A 17877-nucleotide genomic window follows, 5' to 3' on the forward strand; every position below is an offset into this window, starting at 1 on the left:
GTATGATAAAAGACTATATCTTGGACATATATGAGAAGAACTTTAGGAAGAATATTTACAATTCAAATGATCTATGACAAAACCCAAGGTCAAAACACATCTCCTTGAATCTTATAATATTCTATGAATGAGGAAACTTAAAAAACATGCAGATCATGAGTAGAAGAATAATTTAGAAAATTAAATAAATTGTAGTTTTATTTTAAGTTTACAAAGTTTGTGCCTATTATATTCTATTAGTTATTAATTGTTTACCTTGATCTTGCATGCGTTTTAGTGTTTGGAGAGCAATCTTTTTAGTTTCTTTGTTTATGTGTGAACTGCAAAATTGAAGAAAAAAGAATAAGAAAGAATAGTTGATTCAACTCAAAAGAAAGCAAATATATATTGAAAGAAAAGAAAAAAAAGAGAAAGTGAGGATCCAAGAGTTAAAAAAATTGTAGAATTCAACACAATTATATATTATGTTGCACTATTGTTTATGATTGTTAATCTATTGAATTATATTTAGTCTTTTTTAGTGTTCCTGTTGTCTCATTTAACTCTTTTTGTAATCCTATTGTTTTTTTTATTGTTTTATGTCGTTTAAAATTCTTTGAAGTATTCTCTATAGTTTTGTATTTTATTTGATCTTTTGAGTCAAGATTTAGATGTAACAATATTTTTCACATTGTTTGTTCGCTCTTCAGGTAAGCTACTAGAGTTTTTGGTCAAACACTAAAGGGAATTTGAATAGTAAAAAGATAAGAGTGTACATTCAAGAAAAAGTTTATAAGTTGATACACAAGTGAAATTTGAGTGAAACACTTAAACAAGTGGTGATGATCTAAATATATTCAGCTATTTTGTTTTACTAACCTTTTGCAAGATTTATCAATATTGAACAATGCAACATGTTCTAGTAGAGAATGTTAATGTCTTGGAGTCCAAAATTGTAAAGCTAAATGGAAAATTTTCTAGTATTGAAGCACAAACATGACAAAAATGTTTTCCTAGGGGTTAAATCAAGTGCTATAAGATGTTCCAAATGTGAAGGCTATGGACATGAAACTCATCAATGTCCTAATTGAAATGCAAGTCCCATGACTAATAAAGACCTCAAGAACTACATTTTATATTTGAAAGAGGAATTGCAAAAATTAGATGCGATGAAAAGAAGACAAGTGTAGAAGCTTGAAAGAGCATAAGAGAAAAAAAACACTTATAGAAACAAAAGAAAATGAAAGTAAAGGAAAAGAAGAAAAGAAAAGAGAGAAGGCGCAGAGAAAGAGATAATAGAGAAAAAGAAGAAAACAGAGAGTGAAAGCGAAGAAAGAAAATAGAGAAAGAGAGGAGAAAGAAAAGAAGAGAAAAGATAAAGACGAAAAAAGAGAAAAGATACAAAAAAAAGAGAGTATCCATATTTGTGAATAAAAGAAAATACTAACTGGTCTTTTTTTTTGTTTTCTTGCTTAGGGAAGATTTGTTTATCAAGGAACCATGACATGAACAATGGAAGGAAGACATGATGAGAGAAAAGGAAAACACAAGCTTATAACTCAAAGAACCACCTTTGTTTGATAATTTATTAGCTTGTTTGTCAATTCATTTAGATATTCAAAGTTATTTTTTTAGTATGGAAACAAGCTTAGAAATATATGAACTTGAGTTAGCTTGTTTAACCATCTCTAAGAAACTTATGGAATTAAAGTGATACTTATAGTTTGATTGTTTACTTGGGAAATACTTTTTTGACTTTTTTTTAGCATTGCATCTTTAATTTAAAATTGTTTGATGATTTTTGTAGGTGGGTGTTTGACCTTGAAAGTAGACCTCAAACCTTTGATAATAAAATATTGACCTTTTCTAAGATTCAAATCTCATTTTAGTAGAATTTTTATTTTTTATTATTTTAGATTTGTGTATTTGATTTATGTTTGTGTTTATGGATAAGATCTTTTAGAATTTGGGTTGAAATTTCTCCAAATAGGGAAGAATGATAATGAATCTTCAAGTTGTGTGAATTTAAGGACAAATTCTCTTGAAAAGGAGAGTATGATATAAGTCTATCTCCTTAACATATATGAGAAGAACTTGAGAAAAAACATTTACAATTCAAAGTTTCTATGATAATGTCAAAGATCAAAACACATCTCCTTCAATCTTATAATATTCCATGAAGGAGGGAACTTAAAGAATATGAATGTCATGAGTACAATCGAAAAATAATTTAGAAAATTAAATAAATTGTAATTTTATTTTAATTTTACAAAAAGTTAAATTTGCTAGGCAAGACGGTTTGTATTAGCAGGGAGAGCGAGCCATGATAAGTGAAAGTTTGATTTTGTAATTTTCGTTTTTTGTTATTTTTATATGTTTTGGGCTTTGAGTTATATTTTTTGGGTTTTAAGTTTTCTCAAACTTATTTGTCTATATTTAGAGGTATCAAAAGTTGATCCAAATAGTTTTTTGAGTCATATTGTATTCATTTGCATTCTTTGAGAGCTTTGAGAGATGATTCTCCTAGTTATTGGATTATAACTTTGATTCTTATCACATATTAACATCTTAGTGGTGAAACTTCACTTGACATATCAATATGTTAAATTGTGGCGTTCCTATCCCTGTTTTATTCACATTTTTTTTTAATTTATTATTTATTTTTGTCACACTTTTTGAGAATTCAAATTCAGAAATTATACTTTTTTCTAGACATAATTGTATCATATTGAGTATTATAAACAATGTAACGTGAAAGACTAATTTTGCACTAACATATATAATAGTTTTTTTAGTTGAGACAAATAAAAATAAATTTTTAAGTGACCTTAAAGGATTTATGACTTTCCTTTATTGGAAACAAAAATCTTTTTGATAAACAACTTATATCTTCTGTTTTCATTATATGAATTAGTTTGTATCCTTTTTTGCAATACTAAAATACAACAAATATATCGCAATAATACCTACACATAATATTATGAAAATATATTACAATCTTGACAATTTTAAGTATACCTATTCTTATAAAATAAAACTAGTTTAAAGAAACTTTTACTTATAATTTTAACTTTTAAATAATAAAATATACTACTGTCAATTTTAAAACTCTTTTTTACTCTTAAATCCATTTTCTAAGACTTTAAAAAACCATTTTTCTAAGAACATTCTTCATTACCTTAATTATTTTATAAGGTGAATTTTAATTTTTTATGGATTATACAGTATCATTTTGCTTTTAAGGTATTTATTTAATATTTAGTTTAATACAAAAGGCTTATAAAATATTTTATTGACATTTAAAAAATATTTTTTAATCTAATGAATTAAAGTGTTATTTAATATTTTTGATCTTATTTATTTGTCAGTAGCATATTTCAATAGAAATATTTTACCATGCCCATATTTTAGTTTTTATAAATTAAGTGTATGGGTTTTATAAGCTTTATTAAAAAATTAGAGAATTAAATGATACGTTTGGTAGCAGAAAACTGAATCTGATTTGGCATCTCTATCGGTTGAATTGTCCTTTAGTTCTTCCTCTATTTTATATTTCACAGGCTCCATCACTGACAGGTCAGTGTTTGCACTTGGATTCAAGCCTGAGGCGTCGTTGTGAAAAATAAGGTTTGTGGTCTCCTAAGTTATCAATCATAATCTCTTCAAACACGCTTCATAGCACATCGAAACGAGGATGTTGCGGCTTTCGATTCTACGAGGTAAGTGGTTGCACGTATTCTTTTTGTTGAGATGCCCACATGCACAGGGGCTATTGAAGTTTTAGAATTGGAATTGGTTGAGGAAATGTTGATTCTTTTTCCCCTTTTTTTGTTGTTGCAGCGAGAAAGTTGGACTTTATGAGGCCTCAGATCTCTGCACCGGGAAGGTCCCATTTCTCAACTGCTGTCGAACCATCTTCCAGTAAGAGCAATCCACCGGTAAGGTTTTGCTTGGAATATTTGTTTTCATGGGTTTCTTTTAACTACACCAGTTTTTGAAAAAAATATAAGCTTTACTGCTGATTTTTTCATTTTGAAAAAGTGAAATTTTTTTTTTATATATATTTGCTTAAAGTTTGTGGACTTTAGGACTATCTGGTCAAATGGAGTACAAAGGGTTATGTTTTGGCTTAACTACTCTACAGTGGTCTAAAGTTGAAGTCTTGTAGTGGTTTTCAAGCTTTAGGTCCTGCATGTAATTTCATACCAGGTCATAAGAAATTTCAGAATGAGATTCGAAAATAAGTCTGTTAGGAGTCCTGAGTAGAATAAACTACTTGTGCTTAAGCCATGAGACTCACACTTAATGGACCAATCTGTTGGATTGGATTCTCTTCTTGTTCTTTACTCGTAAAAGGTTAAATTGGTTTTTACATAATTCAATATATGGTATCCTCGTTGACTTACACACCTGTTCTGTTAATTAATTCTTTTAACATCTGATTGCCCCTTTTTTTTGCTGGATTCCATCAGAGGGTTCCTAATCTTATTGGGGGCAGATTTATTGACTCAAAATCATCAACTGTCATTGATGTTATAAATCCAGTAAGTGTTTTTCTTTCGCTTGATTTATATTGCATTTATAGTTGTGTTTCTTTTTTGTGGCTCTGTAAAATGCAGAATTATTATATATCGTTAATCTTATTGCAGGCAACCCAAGAAGTTGTTTCACAAGTTCCTTTGTCTACGGATGAAGAGTTTAAGGCGGCTGTATCTGCAGCAAAGAAGGCATATCCATTATGGCGTAACACTCCAATTACAACACGCCAACGTGTTATGTTGAAGTTTCAGGAGCTGATCCGCAGAGATATGGTAAGCATCTTAGAACATTCTATGACTCTCACATTTATTCTAAAACAAAGAAACATCCATACTAGAGCACAATATTTGTAATTGTTTTAGGACAAACTTGCTCTGAATGTGACCACTGAACAAGGAAAGACGTTGAAGGATGCACAAGGAGATGTATTTCGTGGTTTAGGTGGGTCTTTCTAATATGCTGCTTGAGAAGATTTTGTAGTGTGATAATAATTATGCTTATAGATTTTGATAATGCAATTTCTGAATATTTAATTGTCATTTAGAGGTGGTGGAACATGCTTGTGGGATGGCAACTCTACAAATGGGGGAATATGTTTCAAATGTATCACATGGAATTGATACTTACAGTATTAGAGAACCACTTGGTGTTTGCGCTGGTATTTGTCCTTTCAACTTTCCTGCAATGATTCCCTTGTGGGTAAGCAGTCTTGTATATTTTGGGCTACCTAATTAATATTTCACATTCACCTTTATTATTTGCTTGGCAGTTCATTCATATCAGCATGCATGAGATAGAAAAGTCTCCTATAGAATGAATCAAAAGTCTTGAGCCTGAATTTTTAGTTCTCAAAGCAATGCAATGTAAAAATTATGGACAGCATAACAGATTCTGAATGTATATAATCTGCAGATGTTCCCTGTGGCTGTTACTTGTGGTAACACCTTTGTTCTAAAACCATCAGAGAAAGACCCAGGTGACCTTTTTTTATTAATTTTGGTTATCTATGAATACCCCTGTCTATCAATACTGGAAAAATATAGTCTTATTGTGTTAATCGTTCAAAGCAAGCTTAAGGCATCAGCCTGAACTATTCTCTGTACACCTTGAGTTGGAAACTTGGCGAATAATAATTATCTCTAATTTCTAACCACCTCAGTAGGTGTAAAGGATTTTCCACTCTGATAGAAACTGGTTCAAATTAATAGAGAAAATGGGGGAAATTCCCATGATTAGAGTATGATTGCAGAGCTTTCGAGGATTTGCACTACCTGTTGCCTCCCAACCCTCTCAAAGTATAATATACCCCCCTCTTATGAAATAAGGTATATTGCCTTATTTCTTATCATACAGCCCCCTAATTACAAATTTGCAACAAACTAACTGAATCTAACAATTAGCTAAGCCCCTCAATTAGTATGTAGCTATCATATTCACTCGGCCATTTATCTGATTTATGTTAAGGTCTCAGAACTGCATAGTTTTGAAATGATAACTAAGACACCAAGTTATTGACAATTTTTTAACACCCTTTTGTCTTATTAATCTTTACATTTAAATAAATGTATTTTTTGGCTGTGATTTATGTAAATGAGGAAGACGATGTTAATCTAGCATGAAAAGGGAAATAAGTCAACACCCAATTAACTTAACATTGGTGTCTTTTGACAGGCAAGGATTTTGCTTAATGTTGGTCATCTTATTTACTGTAATTTGTTTGTGATTGTGCTGGTTAGGAGAAAATTGTTAGATGTAACGTTTTTTGGAAAATTATTTATTAATTTTCATGGTAGCTATGGTCTCCCTTGTCCACCAAGTCAGTGAGTATTATCATCATCTGTTAGTTTTTCTCCCACCCTTATTAAGCTGTCCAATGACAAGGTAATTTCTCTAGAGGGGTTGAACATATCTTTTTGAAATCTTTTTGGAAATATTAAGTTGTTTGAAACTTATTGATCCCCTCTTCATGAAATCAACCTAGAAATCCAAGTTCAGAGTGCTTTAAATGAAAAACAAACTCGAAAAACCTTATGCTTTTACAAGAATAGAGATTAATTTCAATGAAGATTGAAATTCAACTGTACAATTCCCCAAATACAAGAGAAGAGTAAGAAAGATTGGACACTAATTTTTTATGCTAGTTTAGTTATTTCAGACTTACATCAAGTTGGATTTTGACAACATTAGTCAAATCCTTCAACTATTAAGTTTCAAAGTATAAAAACACTCTTTACACAAGAATCTTAAAAGGCTCCCTCAATTCTTGAGCCCTACAAGAAGAATATCTTAACACTCACAGAACCCTCCTACTATCACATCGAGAAACACTCGCGAGAACTGAAACCTACTAAAGTTAACAAGGTTAAGGAAAGAAATCACTTGGAAATTGATTTACACTATTCAAATCTTTCTGAAATTTTTCTTTAATCTCTGGAAATGACCTCGAAAACTTTTCTTGCAAATGTAGCTTCTTGTGTTCTAAAGAAGAAAATTAATCTATTATAGAAAAATAAGATTTCACAGATTTGATCTGTTACATGAAGTTAAAAATCGTTTTCTCTCCTCAAAACTTGTTTCAATTCATAGTTTATAAGTGGGTGCAGATCTCACCCTACAAGCCGGTTTTGTGGGGTTGAGTTAGGCCTAAAACCCACCTTCTAATATGGTATCAGAGTCATGGTTAGAGCTTATCCTAGCGAGTTCTAAGTGGACATTTTATTCTTCTATTCCACCCGCTATCGGGCCGTTATCGGACCACCCAATTTCTACTATCATGCACGAGATGTCTATACCTCGGCGTGAAGGGGTGTGTTGGAAGTCCTACATCGACTAGAGATAAGGCCAAATTATAATATATAAGTGAGGTGCAAACCTCACCCTACAAGCCAGTTTTGTGGGGTTGAGTTAGGCTTAAAGTCCACTTCTAACAGTTACAAACCTTGGCAATCCATTAAAGCAACTATAGAAATGCCTGAAGTTTAACTGAAATCAATTTAATTTGTTTCCAATGATGGGAATCAATTAAATAATTTTTTATTGTTCTAGAAGTTATTGAGTTTTTGTTATTGATTAGATGGTATGGTAATTGATTAAATCAAAGTTTTGTGCTTTATTTGAGCTGCTCATTGTTATGTAGTTGATTATGAGTTTTTGTAATCTATTAAAACAGGGCACTCCGATACAGACAGCCACAATATATGTTGTAACGATTATCATTTGGCTGCAATCGACTAATATGTGTGTTGTGAAAAACTAAACAACTTGAACCAAGTGAAATCTGTTACCATGTTATACTTTTTAGCAGACAAGTTAAATTTAAATGATTTGATTTGAATTCTATGGTTACATAAAGAAAATTATTACCACAAGCATGATCTTAGCTACAACAAAAACACGCATGCTTAAATCTAAAACACACAATACAAGATGCCACATTCGTTTCATCTTGGGCATGTAAAATGATAAACCAAAATATAAAGGTCTTCAATCCTTGAACTCAACACGTACTCTTAAGTCCTGGGACACACATTTTGCTTCAACAGCCCACTTTTATTGTCCATCATCCTTGGTTTCATATGAAATGGGAAGAGACAAATTTCAATGTAACGTCAGATGTGTTATCTCTGCTTCAGATCTCCTAATAAGATATCACTTTGCTATTGTCTGAAATATGTTGTATTTTTCCAGGTGCTTCTGTCATGCTTGCAGAATTAGCATTGGAGGCTGGTTTGCCAGAGGGTGTCTTAAATATAGTTCATGGAACCCATGTATGTCATCACCTGGTTTTTTTTATTGAACTTTTATTTGTCACTTATTTGTTGAGATAAAGGTAGTCAAGGGCTCGTTGGCATTTGGTGATTTCAAAATGTGTTCAAGCTTTAAATTAAATCTACTAATTGCTTATAATGTGTTGTACTTATACTGTTGATACTATCATAAATTTGCTTTTACTCCCAAACCAGTTGTTCCAAGGAGAAAAAGTGTCACATTATGATGTCTCATGCAGTAGTTGTTCCTTGTTTTTCATACTGATTGATCTTCTTAGTCATTTAACTGTTGCAGGATATTGTGAATTCTATTTGCGACGATGATGACATCAAAGCCATATCCTTTGTTGGTTCAAATGTTGTAAGTCATTTGATATTTGTTTGTTTTCTCCAATTCATGATTTTATATTATTTTTCTTTTGGTGATCTTAAACTAGCCAAAGGTAATCCTTTTGTCACAAAAATTAATGTTTTTTGAGGCTTGACTTTCTTAAATGTAAAGATGGATGGAAAAAATCACGTGATAAAATGCTTAGATTTTGCAGATAATAGACCCCTTTTTGTTACTTTGTGTGCTTATTTGATGTTCTATTTTTTTGTCAAAGGCTGGAATGCACATATATTCAAGAGCAGCAGCTAAAGGGAAACGTGTTCAGGTAGGTGTGGGTAGTTTATTTCTCCCTTTCGTAAAATTGTTGGTTTATAGCAATGCAATAATACGAAGTTGGGCAACTACACTATTGTTTGCAGTCTAACATGGGAGCAAAAAATCATGCCATTGTCTTGCCAGATGCAAATGTTGATGCTACTCTAAATGCTTTAGTTGCAGCTGGTTTTGGTGCTGCTGGTCAAAGGTGTATGGCTCTCAGCACAGTTGTTTTTGTTGGAGACGCAAAATCATGGTATCATCTATTCTATTTTGAGTTAATTTGCATTTATTGCGACTTTTATAGTAGCATATTACACTTGGAGCAAGTTTAAGTTCCTCTATTTGGTTGTTAAAAATGATCTGGAATTCTCAATGTATTTTATCATGTGCCAAGTGGAATCATCATTCTTCCACTACAAAGATACAGGGTAACTTCTCTATAGAGAAAATTCTGTGCAATGACCATATCAGAGTTTGTTTATATGGTTATTGTAATGCCAATGTTAGTATGACCAATTAATTATATTCATCATTTTTAATAATTCTGAGAACATTGTTCTAAGGAAATATTATTCTGAGTTAGTGAATTTCCTTGTGAAGCATATGTAAAGGGAAGTTTACTTCAATATTTTTTGTCTTTTAAAAATTTATTTCAATGTTGTACTCGGCAATTTTTAAGAATTGCAACCTTTGCAATATTTGTGCAGGAAAGCTAAACTTGTAGAGCGTGCCAAAGCTCTCAAGGTAAATGCGGGAACTGAACCTGATACAGACCTTGGTCCAGTGATCAGCAAGCAGGTTTGTTTATGATTGGAAATTTACTTTTTCCATATTGGATTTGAAGCAAAGATCTTGTGTATCATTCAGGCATTACTGCCATGGCCAGTTGTTAAGCATATTTTAGCTATTTATATGTATTTTTCTTGAATATTTTTATTGGCTGCACAGGCAAAGGAGAGAATACACAGACTAGTTAAATCTGGTGTTGAAAGTGGTGCCAAATTACTGCTGGATGGAAGAAATATTGTGGTAGCTTTTATATCCTCCTCTTAAAACATTCTGATTGAATGTAATATAGCAAGCACTCTGTCTTGTAGTAATGAATTCATGCATGCATGACAAGTAGGTTCCAGGATATGAATCTGGCAATTTTATTGGCCCAACCATCTTATCAGATATCACTACCAACATGGAGTGCTACAAGGTTACTGAATAATTTTTAAGTGTATTCTAAAAGAATTCTCTTTAACTTGAAGTTTTGATGCTTATTGTACTTGACTGTCTTTGACATTGCACATGCAGGAGGAAATTTTTGGCCCAGTTCTTCTTTTCATGGAGGTGTGTGTTTATTTCATCCTTAGAATTTCATTATTTTCAATTAAAAGAATCACAAAAGTATAATTTTTGGTAAAAGTTTCCCATATAGGAACAATTAACCCCTTCAGATGGTTAACGATGTTCAAACAATGGCAAGTGATTAACCAGTGTTAAATTATTTCTAACTAGAAAACATTTCCATGTCTGAGACTCAATTATATTGAATTTTTCATTGACTCAATAGACACATATGCTGATAAATTGTTTTTTTTTGTCTCTGAACTTCATCAGGCTGATAGCTTAGAAGAGGCCATAAGCATTGTTAATAGTAACAAGTACGGAAATGGTGCTTCAATATTCACCACATCTGGTGTTGCTGCAAGGAAATTTCAGACTGAGATAGAGGCAGGCCAGGTAATGTTACCTAAGTGAGATGTTTAACTCTGAATTAATAAATAAGAAGTATGAACAAATAACAAATTCTACAATTCTTTCTTTCTAATACCCTTACTCGTTAAGCTTAATTTCATATTACTCATATTAAGCTTAGTATCAATCATGTTTTCTCCATCTACAAAATATATTTGTAAGATCTTGCTCTAGTTTCCAAGTTGAGTATTTGTTGGTTATATAATAAATAAATGAATATATTTTGACAGTGTTATTCATTGATAATGACTTGTTACTGCATCTGAACTAGGTTGGCATCAATGTTCCCATTCCAGTTCCATTGCCCTTCTTCTCATTCACTGGCAACAAGGCATCTTTTGCCGGTGATCTCAACTTCTATGGTATAACAATAATGATTTCTCACAGTTATTTATATTAAGTACATTGTTTTGGAGCATTTTCTTAGACAAATAGTGTTTGTTTTGAATTTGCCATCTTTATTGAATTACAGGCAAGGCAGGGGTTAACTTTTATACTCAGATCAAGACAATAACACAGCAATGGAAGGATTCAACTGATGGTAGCAAGATTAACATGGCAATGCCAACCTCTCAAAAATAATTTTGATTAGCCAGAGTGTGAAATATAATGTTTCTGAAACATTTGCTCCCTTCAATAAAATGGCACTGATATGTTTTGTCCTTTCTCATTTCTGATCTTTGTGTCTCTTTTCATCTGCATATTTTCATTAGATGAATGTTTGTGTGGAACTGAATCAATTAATACTGCTATATATTATCTACTTATTCACATGAAATGGTGTTAATGAAGGAACTTAATTGAATAATAAATAGAAGAAATAACATTCCATAATTTAAAAATTGAAAAAGTTATTCCGGTTCAACGATCTTTTTAACCAAAACTGTAAAATGTGTATAAATTATAGGTTCTAAAAGAGGGATTGAAGCCTACAAATATTGTATACATAAGGATTTAATTCAATAGACATTTAATGGTTTACATAAAAATAAATATTAGTTTTAATATTGTAACCTGCTATATTAGTTATGGAAGTTTATAAATATTTAAACAAGTCCTAAAAGTGTCATTTATTAATCATATTAGTTTACAGAAAGAAACATTATGACTTAAATAATAAATATTAACACTTTTACTGATAAAACAATTTTTTATTTTTAAAATGCTTTATGAAAATATTATCAGGATTAAATATGTTTAAGTTTTCAAATTATTTTCAAAAATTGTATTTCATTTTTAAATTAAACTCTATAATAATTTTTGTCATTATTTTATAAAAATTATTAAAACACCTTTTCAAAAAACTTAACCAGAATATTATATTGTAATTTTTACATTATTTCCATAAAATAAGGAAAAAATAAATATATATAATTTAGAAAATAAATAAATATTTAACTTACGAAAGAGACACAATTTATTAAAATAATTGGAGGATGAAATACACATTTAATGTACATCATTTTTTTAATTAGGATTATTAATAACTTTCACACGAGTGTTAAATTTTATCTAAAAAAACTCTCTTATTTTCTTTTTCTTCTATCCAATCCAAAAATTAATTTCATTTTTTATATATTTTTTTTCGAAACCCCATCTTTTGTATTAGCAGGCAGTTTTAGATAGACATTAATTAACGAGACATTAATATATTAAAAGAAAATAAATAAGAAACGTTCGAATTGACATGAGACAGTTGAGCATGCAAAGGTATTGGTATTTCTAATTTGCAGCAGCAAAATTTCACATATTTTCACATGCACCTGCAAATATTATCGAGAAGATCACAATGTCTCTCTTTTTATTATACTATTTCAATTTCTCCATTGGTGGAGCATAGCGTTGGTTTTTGTCACTCTTGAACAGACTATTAAAAACTTGAAACAAGTTTGTATTTATGGCTACCAGAATTGTAATACTTCACTTTTTTAAATTGTAAATCATGATAGGTATGTATGTATTTATTTAATTCTTATTTTCATACAATGTTAAATTACTAGAATATATTTGAATTTATAAATCTTTTATTTACTGTACTTAGCCAACATCACCATATTACTATAACATAACCTCAATAGAAATCATTGACTTGTGTGGTTCTTCTACATCATCAATGTTATCTTCATTCATTTGACCCAAATCTTGTCAGGGATTCAAAGGTTGTCCCTCTTATTCAACTTGATTTAGAGATAATGTTGTTTGCTGTTCACTTGTGGAACCATTTGACCCTATTAGAGAAAAACACTCAAAGAATAGCTTTGCAAACACTGTACTTGGAGGAAGACAAAGATGAGGAACCCAAAGAAGATTTAGAGTATTGGTTAGCTTTATTATGATGACACTTAGATGGAAGAAAAATCCAAAATAGAGGAATGTCATAGGATTCTTCACATGGATTTTGTTGACAAACTATCTTAATAAGTATACTATTATAATAATAATAATAATAATTTTCTATAAGTACACTATAATAATAATAAGTTATAATAATAATAATTTCCTATAAAGAGACTATTCCTTATACCTTTCTGGTTTTAGATAGTCTCTTCCGTGACTTTTAACCTATATTTCCATCTTTGGAAATATTCATATATTTCTAGTAATGATGGAAAAATTCATTCTAAGAAAATGACTGTAATAATGATTCTTAATTATAGGTGAAGGTATTACTAAAGAATAACTTACAAAACTAGAATGGTTACAAGTTTGAACCAATCGTTAAAAAAACTATTTTATTAAAATACAGGCATTTTTTACAGCTCTTATTTGACAGGATAAAATTCTACATAGACATATTCATATGATAGTTTATTTGAGAAACCGTGGCCTAAGGTGAGAAAAAAATGTTGATAACAACTTTTTTTTAAAAGGTACTTTATGTTTAACTAAAAATGATTGAAAATTGAAGGTAATAAAAAATTTGTTCAAAGGTGTTACTAGTGTTCTTTTTGTAGTATTAAATCTAAAGTGTCATATTTGACATACACCTCAATCAAGCAGCAGGTTTTGAAAGCCCTCATAAATATGCTGCAATATTGCTATGAAAAAAAAACATGAAATGAGTTCATGTTTTTTACCACAAGGTGGTGTTTGGTGTAAAGGTTCATACCTTGTTAAGTAGATAAAATGTTAAAGAAAAACAGCTAAAAGTATGTGTGGAATGTTCTGAAGTTGACAAAACAAAATTCTAAACAAAGTCTCCGACTAGGTGGAATAATAACCATAATGTACAGTAGACACTAATTATGCAGTCTCTAGACTTCCTCTCAGTTCAACCATTATGACTATCAATGTTTGTTGCCCCTGAACTAAAGAAACTTGTTTACCCGTTATTCAGACACTTCAGATTAAACTTTTAACTTAGCCAAATGCTTCTTCCCTTTTCTATGAGAGGCCAAGGTAATCTCGCAAGGGCATTTCACATTACAGATTTCACATCTTATTTCTGAATTATTCGTCCAAGTAGGTTTCTCTCCATTCTTAGTCTTGAATTTTGGCTGATCAATGTTCTTCTGTTTCAATTCCTCTTTGGAGTGATCACTTTTCAGCTTCTGTTTATATTGATTCTTTGCCTTCATAGCAATCTCCATCTGCCTATGTTTGCTACCTTGCAGGTGTGAATTCAAGGTTTTCTCGCTCGTTGTTGTTACATGGCATAAAGCGCAAGTCCACTCCTTCTGAACTTCCTTATGTGTAAAAATCTGAGGAAGCTCTTCAGCACCCTTCTCTTTCACCACTATTCCATTAGTTTCCAACATGGTTGCTGAAGCATTCTCACTTTGCACAAGTTTAGGCACCACAGGAATATTCTGCAATGTTCAAGATTAGCATAACATATAAGATTGTGACAATACTTTCTGAGGAAAATACATCACTATGAAGATGATCATATCATATCCACGTTATTAAAATGTATTGCCAAAATTTTAACTTGTCCATGAGATATTTCTATTTTGGGTGAGTATATAATATGAAACCTTACTTGATTGCCTGTAGGAATTTCCTTTTTCTCAATCACCTCCGAATCTTTGGTGGCTTTGGGCTCTGTTTGGAGATTTTTCACATTTGTCTGCGCAAGATGCTATTTCATTAACAACTCTCACAAGAAGACTTGGATGGGTTGAAATGACTCATACAAGAGCTTGTAACAAGAATCAAATTAGTTTCATAACTGCACCAGCAACATAAAAACTTCACCTGTTGCATCTCTTCATGGTCAGTAACTCTACTTGCATTTGTTGCTTGTGCATCAGGTTTGTTAGTCGTGTTCTACAATAGAAGAAAAGGAGAATCAGCAGAATTTTTCAATTGCCAATAGAAAGACATTTTTCATGGATTCACAAACTTACAGCAATATAGATGTTTACCTTGCTAGCAATGAGTTTCATTAAGGCTTCTGTTCCATTCTCTTCTAAATATCTATCTGCATGCAGTAAAAAGTTATCTTTATCTTTCTTGACAAAAATCTTCCTCCAGTTATTTAAACTACGTATGCTTGCTTGTGGATTTGAGATGCATGTTCGAATAATGTTATTGTAGGCATAAGAAGCCCGTCCAAAGTCTGGCACAATGAGCCAGAAGATGATCATTAGCTTAGTGTAAGGCCAGAACTGGTACCTGATGTTAAACATGGGAATGAAAAGTTAAACAAGTTTATGAATTGACTAAAAAAGATAATATGAAAAGAGAATCCATTTGCCACAATCTAACTTCAATTGATAATAATAATTACATTAAGTTGAAACAATTCTATCTACATTATGCATAATTTTATTTCTATTATAATTTCCTAAGTTTCAACAAAATTTAAAAGACAAATTAACTAGATATCTGTACGGCATTAAGCTTAACCAAAATGAAAACAAACACTAGATGACTGAATAATAAAAATACCAACTTCAGAACAAGAAATTGTTTTTAATCCAAAGGGTATTCAGGATTTGTTAGAAAACAAGAACAGTAAACTTCACGTCTACTCTTGACATTCAAAACAAGCATTATGACAGAATGAATTACATGTGTTGTAAAATGGTGTGGACATGTGGTACAGAACAAAATAAGCTAGATTATCAACAAATAGAGTATAGTTCATTTTTGTGACGGGAAAAACCTCAAATCATACAGCATGCATATTCTCTGTAACCATATCAACTACAGATTTCTTGGTTATGTTATGACTAATGACAATGAAGAGAAATTGTGTTTGAGTAGATTACACTTGAGAATCGACCAACTTAGATCTCAAATCGTTTTCTATTTGCTGAATCAAGGTTTAGTAATCACTATGCCTTGAATGTAATAAATTTTTACCTGTGAATTTGAAAATATCCTTAGAACACACTGAAGAAAGAAAAAAAGAAAACACGAAGACTCCTAGAAGGATTTCCATGTCCTATCTCTAAATTTAAAATCAGAAACGACAGTGACACATGCGAAGTGCAGAGTTTGATGCTCCCCCATTGATCTTAGAGTCCAATCAGATATTCAATCCCAGTCACAGAAAAAAAAAACACTCTATTCTATTTATTGGGGGAAAAAATGCTCTTACCATTGAAGAAGCCTAAAAAATGCATACTCAAATAGGTATATTAGCGAGAGGAGTATCCAATATGATATCAAATCCTTAGTTGCTTTATAGGATTCGGTCTCAATTGCTTGTACAGAAGCACATCTGTAAAAAAAAAACCATAATCCCAAACACCAAAATGAGTGGCCAAAGCAAAAGTCACAACCTTTGATAACACGCCATGCATCCAGTGAAGTACAATTACAATTAAATAAATGGTCCTTTAGAAACTTACAAAGGGTACCCCAGAGCAAGAAGAGGCCTGTAAAAGAGACCAGAAAAAAAAAACAAAAGAGACAGTAGATAAGACAACATTGAAATGGAGTTCAAGGGAATAAAAAGAAGAACTTTACTTTACAGAGAGAAACCATGTACAACATTGCAGAAGTAATATGAAGATAAGAGTGTAAGTAAGTTTTTCATGGCAACAAAGAAAAAACTTGCATTGCATACCATGCACAATGATCAAGGCATCTGACAATGAGTTTAAGAAACCAGAGAGAAGACATCTGTTGTGGGAGTAAACTATTGGTGTTGTGAGGTTTGAGAGCAGAGAAAAAGGAAGAGGAAGAAAAAGAAAAGGCAGAGTTTGGCCTAAAGAACATGAAATAGTAAGGATGGAAGTCTTCGAGGAGAAGTCAAGTGTTATTGGTGGGAATAAAGTGGGAAACCAAAGGACAATAAGTCACCTAAAAAAATTTATAATATTGATATTGATTAACATTTATTAAATTAATAATCCATATTTTCTTCCACACTTACTTTTTCTCTTTAAAACTCATTGATAACTTTGTTTTGTTATATTTTTTTATTAGTTCAAATTCATCAAAATTGTAAATGAGTTTATAAAAAAGAAACTAAACTTATTTAATTTTTCATAAATTTTAACGAATAATAAGAAAATATATTAAAAGAGTATGTTAAAATTGTATAGCATGTACAATAAAATAGTCTTAGATATTCAAAGAATTGAAAATAATATAATTTATAAAAGCAATCCTTCTCTTTAATTTATTGAACATTTTTTAAAGTGGTGCCAAAATAATCTGAGAACTCAAACACAATTCTGTAATAAAACAGATGAACTAAAATTCTCAATATACATAACATAATTTAATTGGTAGAGATTATCTTATTCAAGTTTTTAAAAATTTAATTTATTTACAAATTAATTTTAATTCATAAAAAAAATTGTATTTAATCTTTTTAATATTATTGTAGTGATAAGTAGATTCTTGACGTACCTTAAAACAAATTTTATCATTTAAAACTAATTAAAAATTATAATATATACTTATAATAAATTAGAATATATTTATTTTCTGTGATTTTATCAAGACCAAATAATTGTTAAATTAAGATAATAATTAACATAACCAACTAGAAATCTGGCATAACAACTTTAATTTTGAGAAAAAAATTATAAAAAGCAATCTTTTTGTTTTTAATTTATTGAATTTTAAACACTTGCGTAATAGAGAAAATTTAAATTTCTCAATTCATAACATAATTTAATTTGTAGATATTACCTTATTTAAGTTTTTAAACAAAGTTTTATATACGTTAATTTTAATTTATAAAAAAAATTATGTATAATTTAATTCTAATATTATAAATAGGTAGAATTTTTT

At 30.6% G+C, this 17877-nt stretch overlaps 2 protein-coding genes across 2 annotated transcripts; one reads left to right on the forward strand and one right to left on the reverse strand.

The window, feature by feature from the left end:
* Window positions 1–3503: 3503 nt before the first annotated feature.
* ALDH6B2 (aldehyde dehydrogenase 6B2) lies at window positions 3504–11350 on the forward strand. Its single transcript, XM_047323879.2, has 18 exons — window positions 3504–3698; window positions 3820–3917; window positions 4452–4523; window positions 4629–4790; window positions 4881–4959; window positions 5063–5217; window positions 5431–5494; window positions 8206–8285; window positions 8581–8646; window positions 8891–8941; window positions 9036–9187; window positions 9642–9732; window positions 9883–9963; window positions 10061–10138; window positions 10237–10272; window positions 10543–10665; window positions 10952–11042; window positions 11153–11350. The coding sequence occupies exons 1-18, from the start codon at window positions 3674–3676 to the stop codon at window positions 11260–11262; spliced, it is 1614 nt and encodes a 537-aa protein (XP_047179835.1). The 5' UTR covers window positions 3504–3673; the 3' UTR covers window positions 11263–11350.
* A 2341-nt stretch (window positions 11351–13691) lies between these two features.
* LOC124846596 (uncharacterized) lies at window positions 13692–16883 on the reverse strand. The gene is made up of 7 exons (XM_047323880.2): window positions 16700–16883; window positions 16482–16508; window positions 16229–16351; window positions 15048–15297; window positions 14878–14949; window positions 14663–14749; window positions 13692–14489 (listed from the first exon to the last, which is right to left on the reverse strand). Exons 1-7 carry the CDS (start codon window positions 16849–16851, stop codon window positions 14028–14030), a joined length of 1173 nt encoding a protein of 390 aa, XP_047179836.2. The 5' UTR covers window positions 16852–16883; the 3' UTR covers window positions 13692–14027.
* Between the last annotated feature and the right edge of the window lie 994 nt (window positions 16884–17877).

Source organism: Vigna umbellata, chromosome 1, assembly GCF_029865625.1.
Source record: "Vigna umbellata cultivar VRB3 chromosome 1, Vumbellata_1.0, whole genome shotgun sequence".
Taxonomy (NCBI): Eukaryota; Viridiplantae; Streptophyta; class Magnoliopsida; order Fabales; family Fabaceae; genus Vigna; species Vigna umbellata.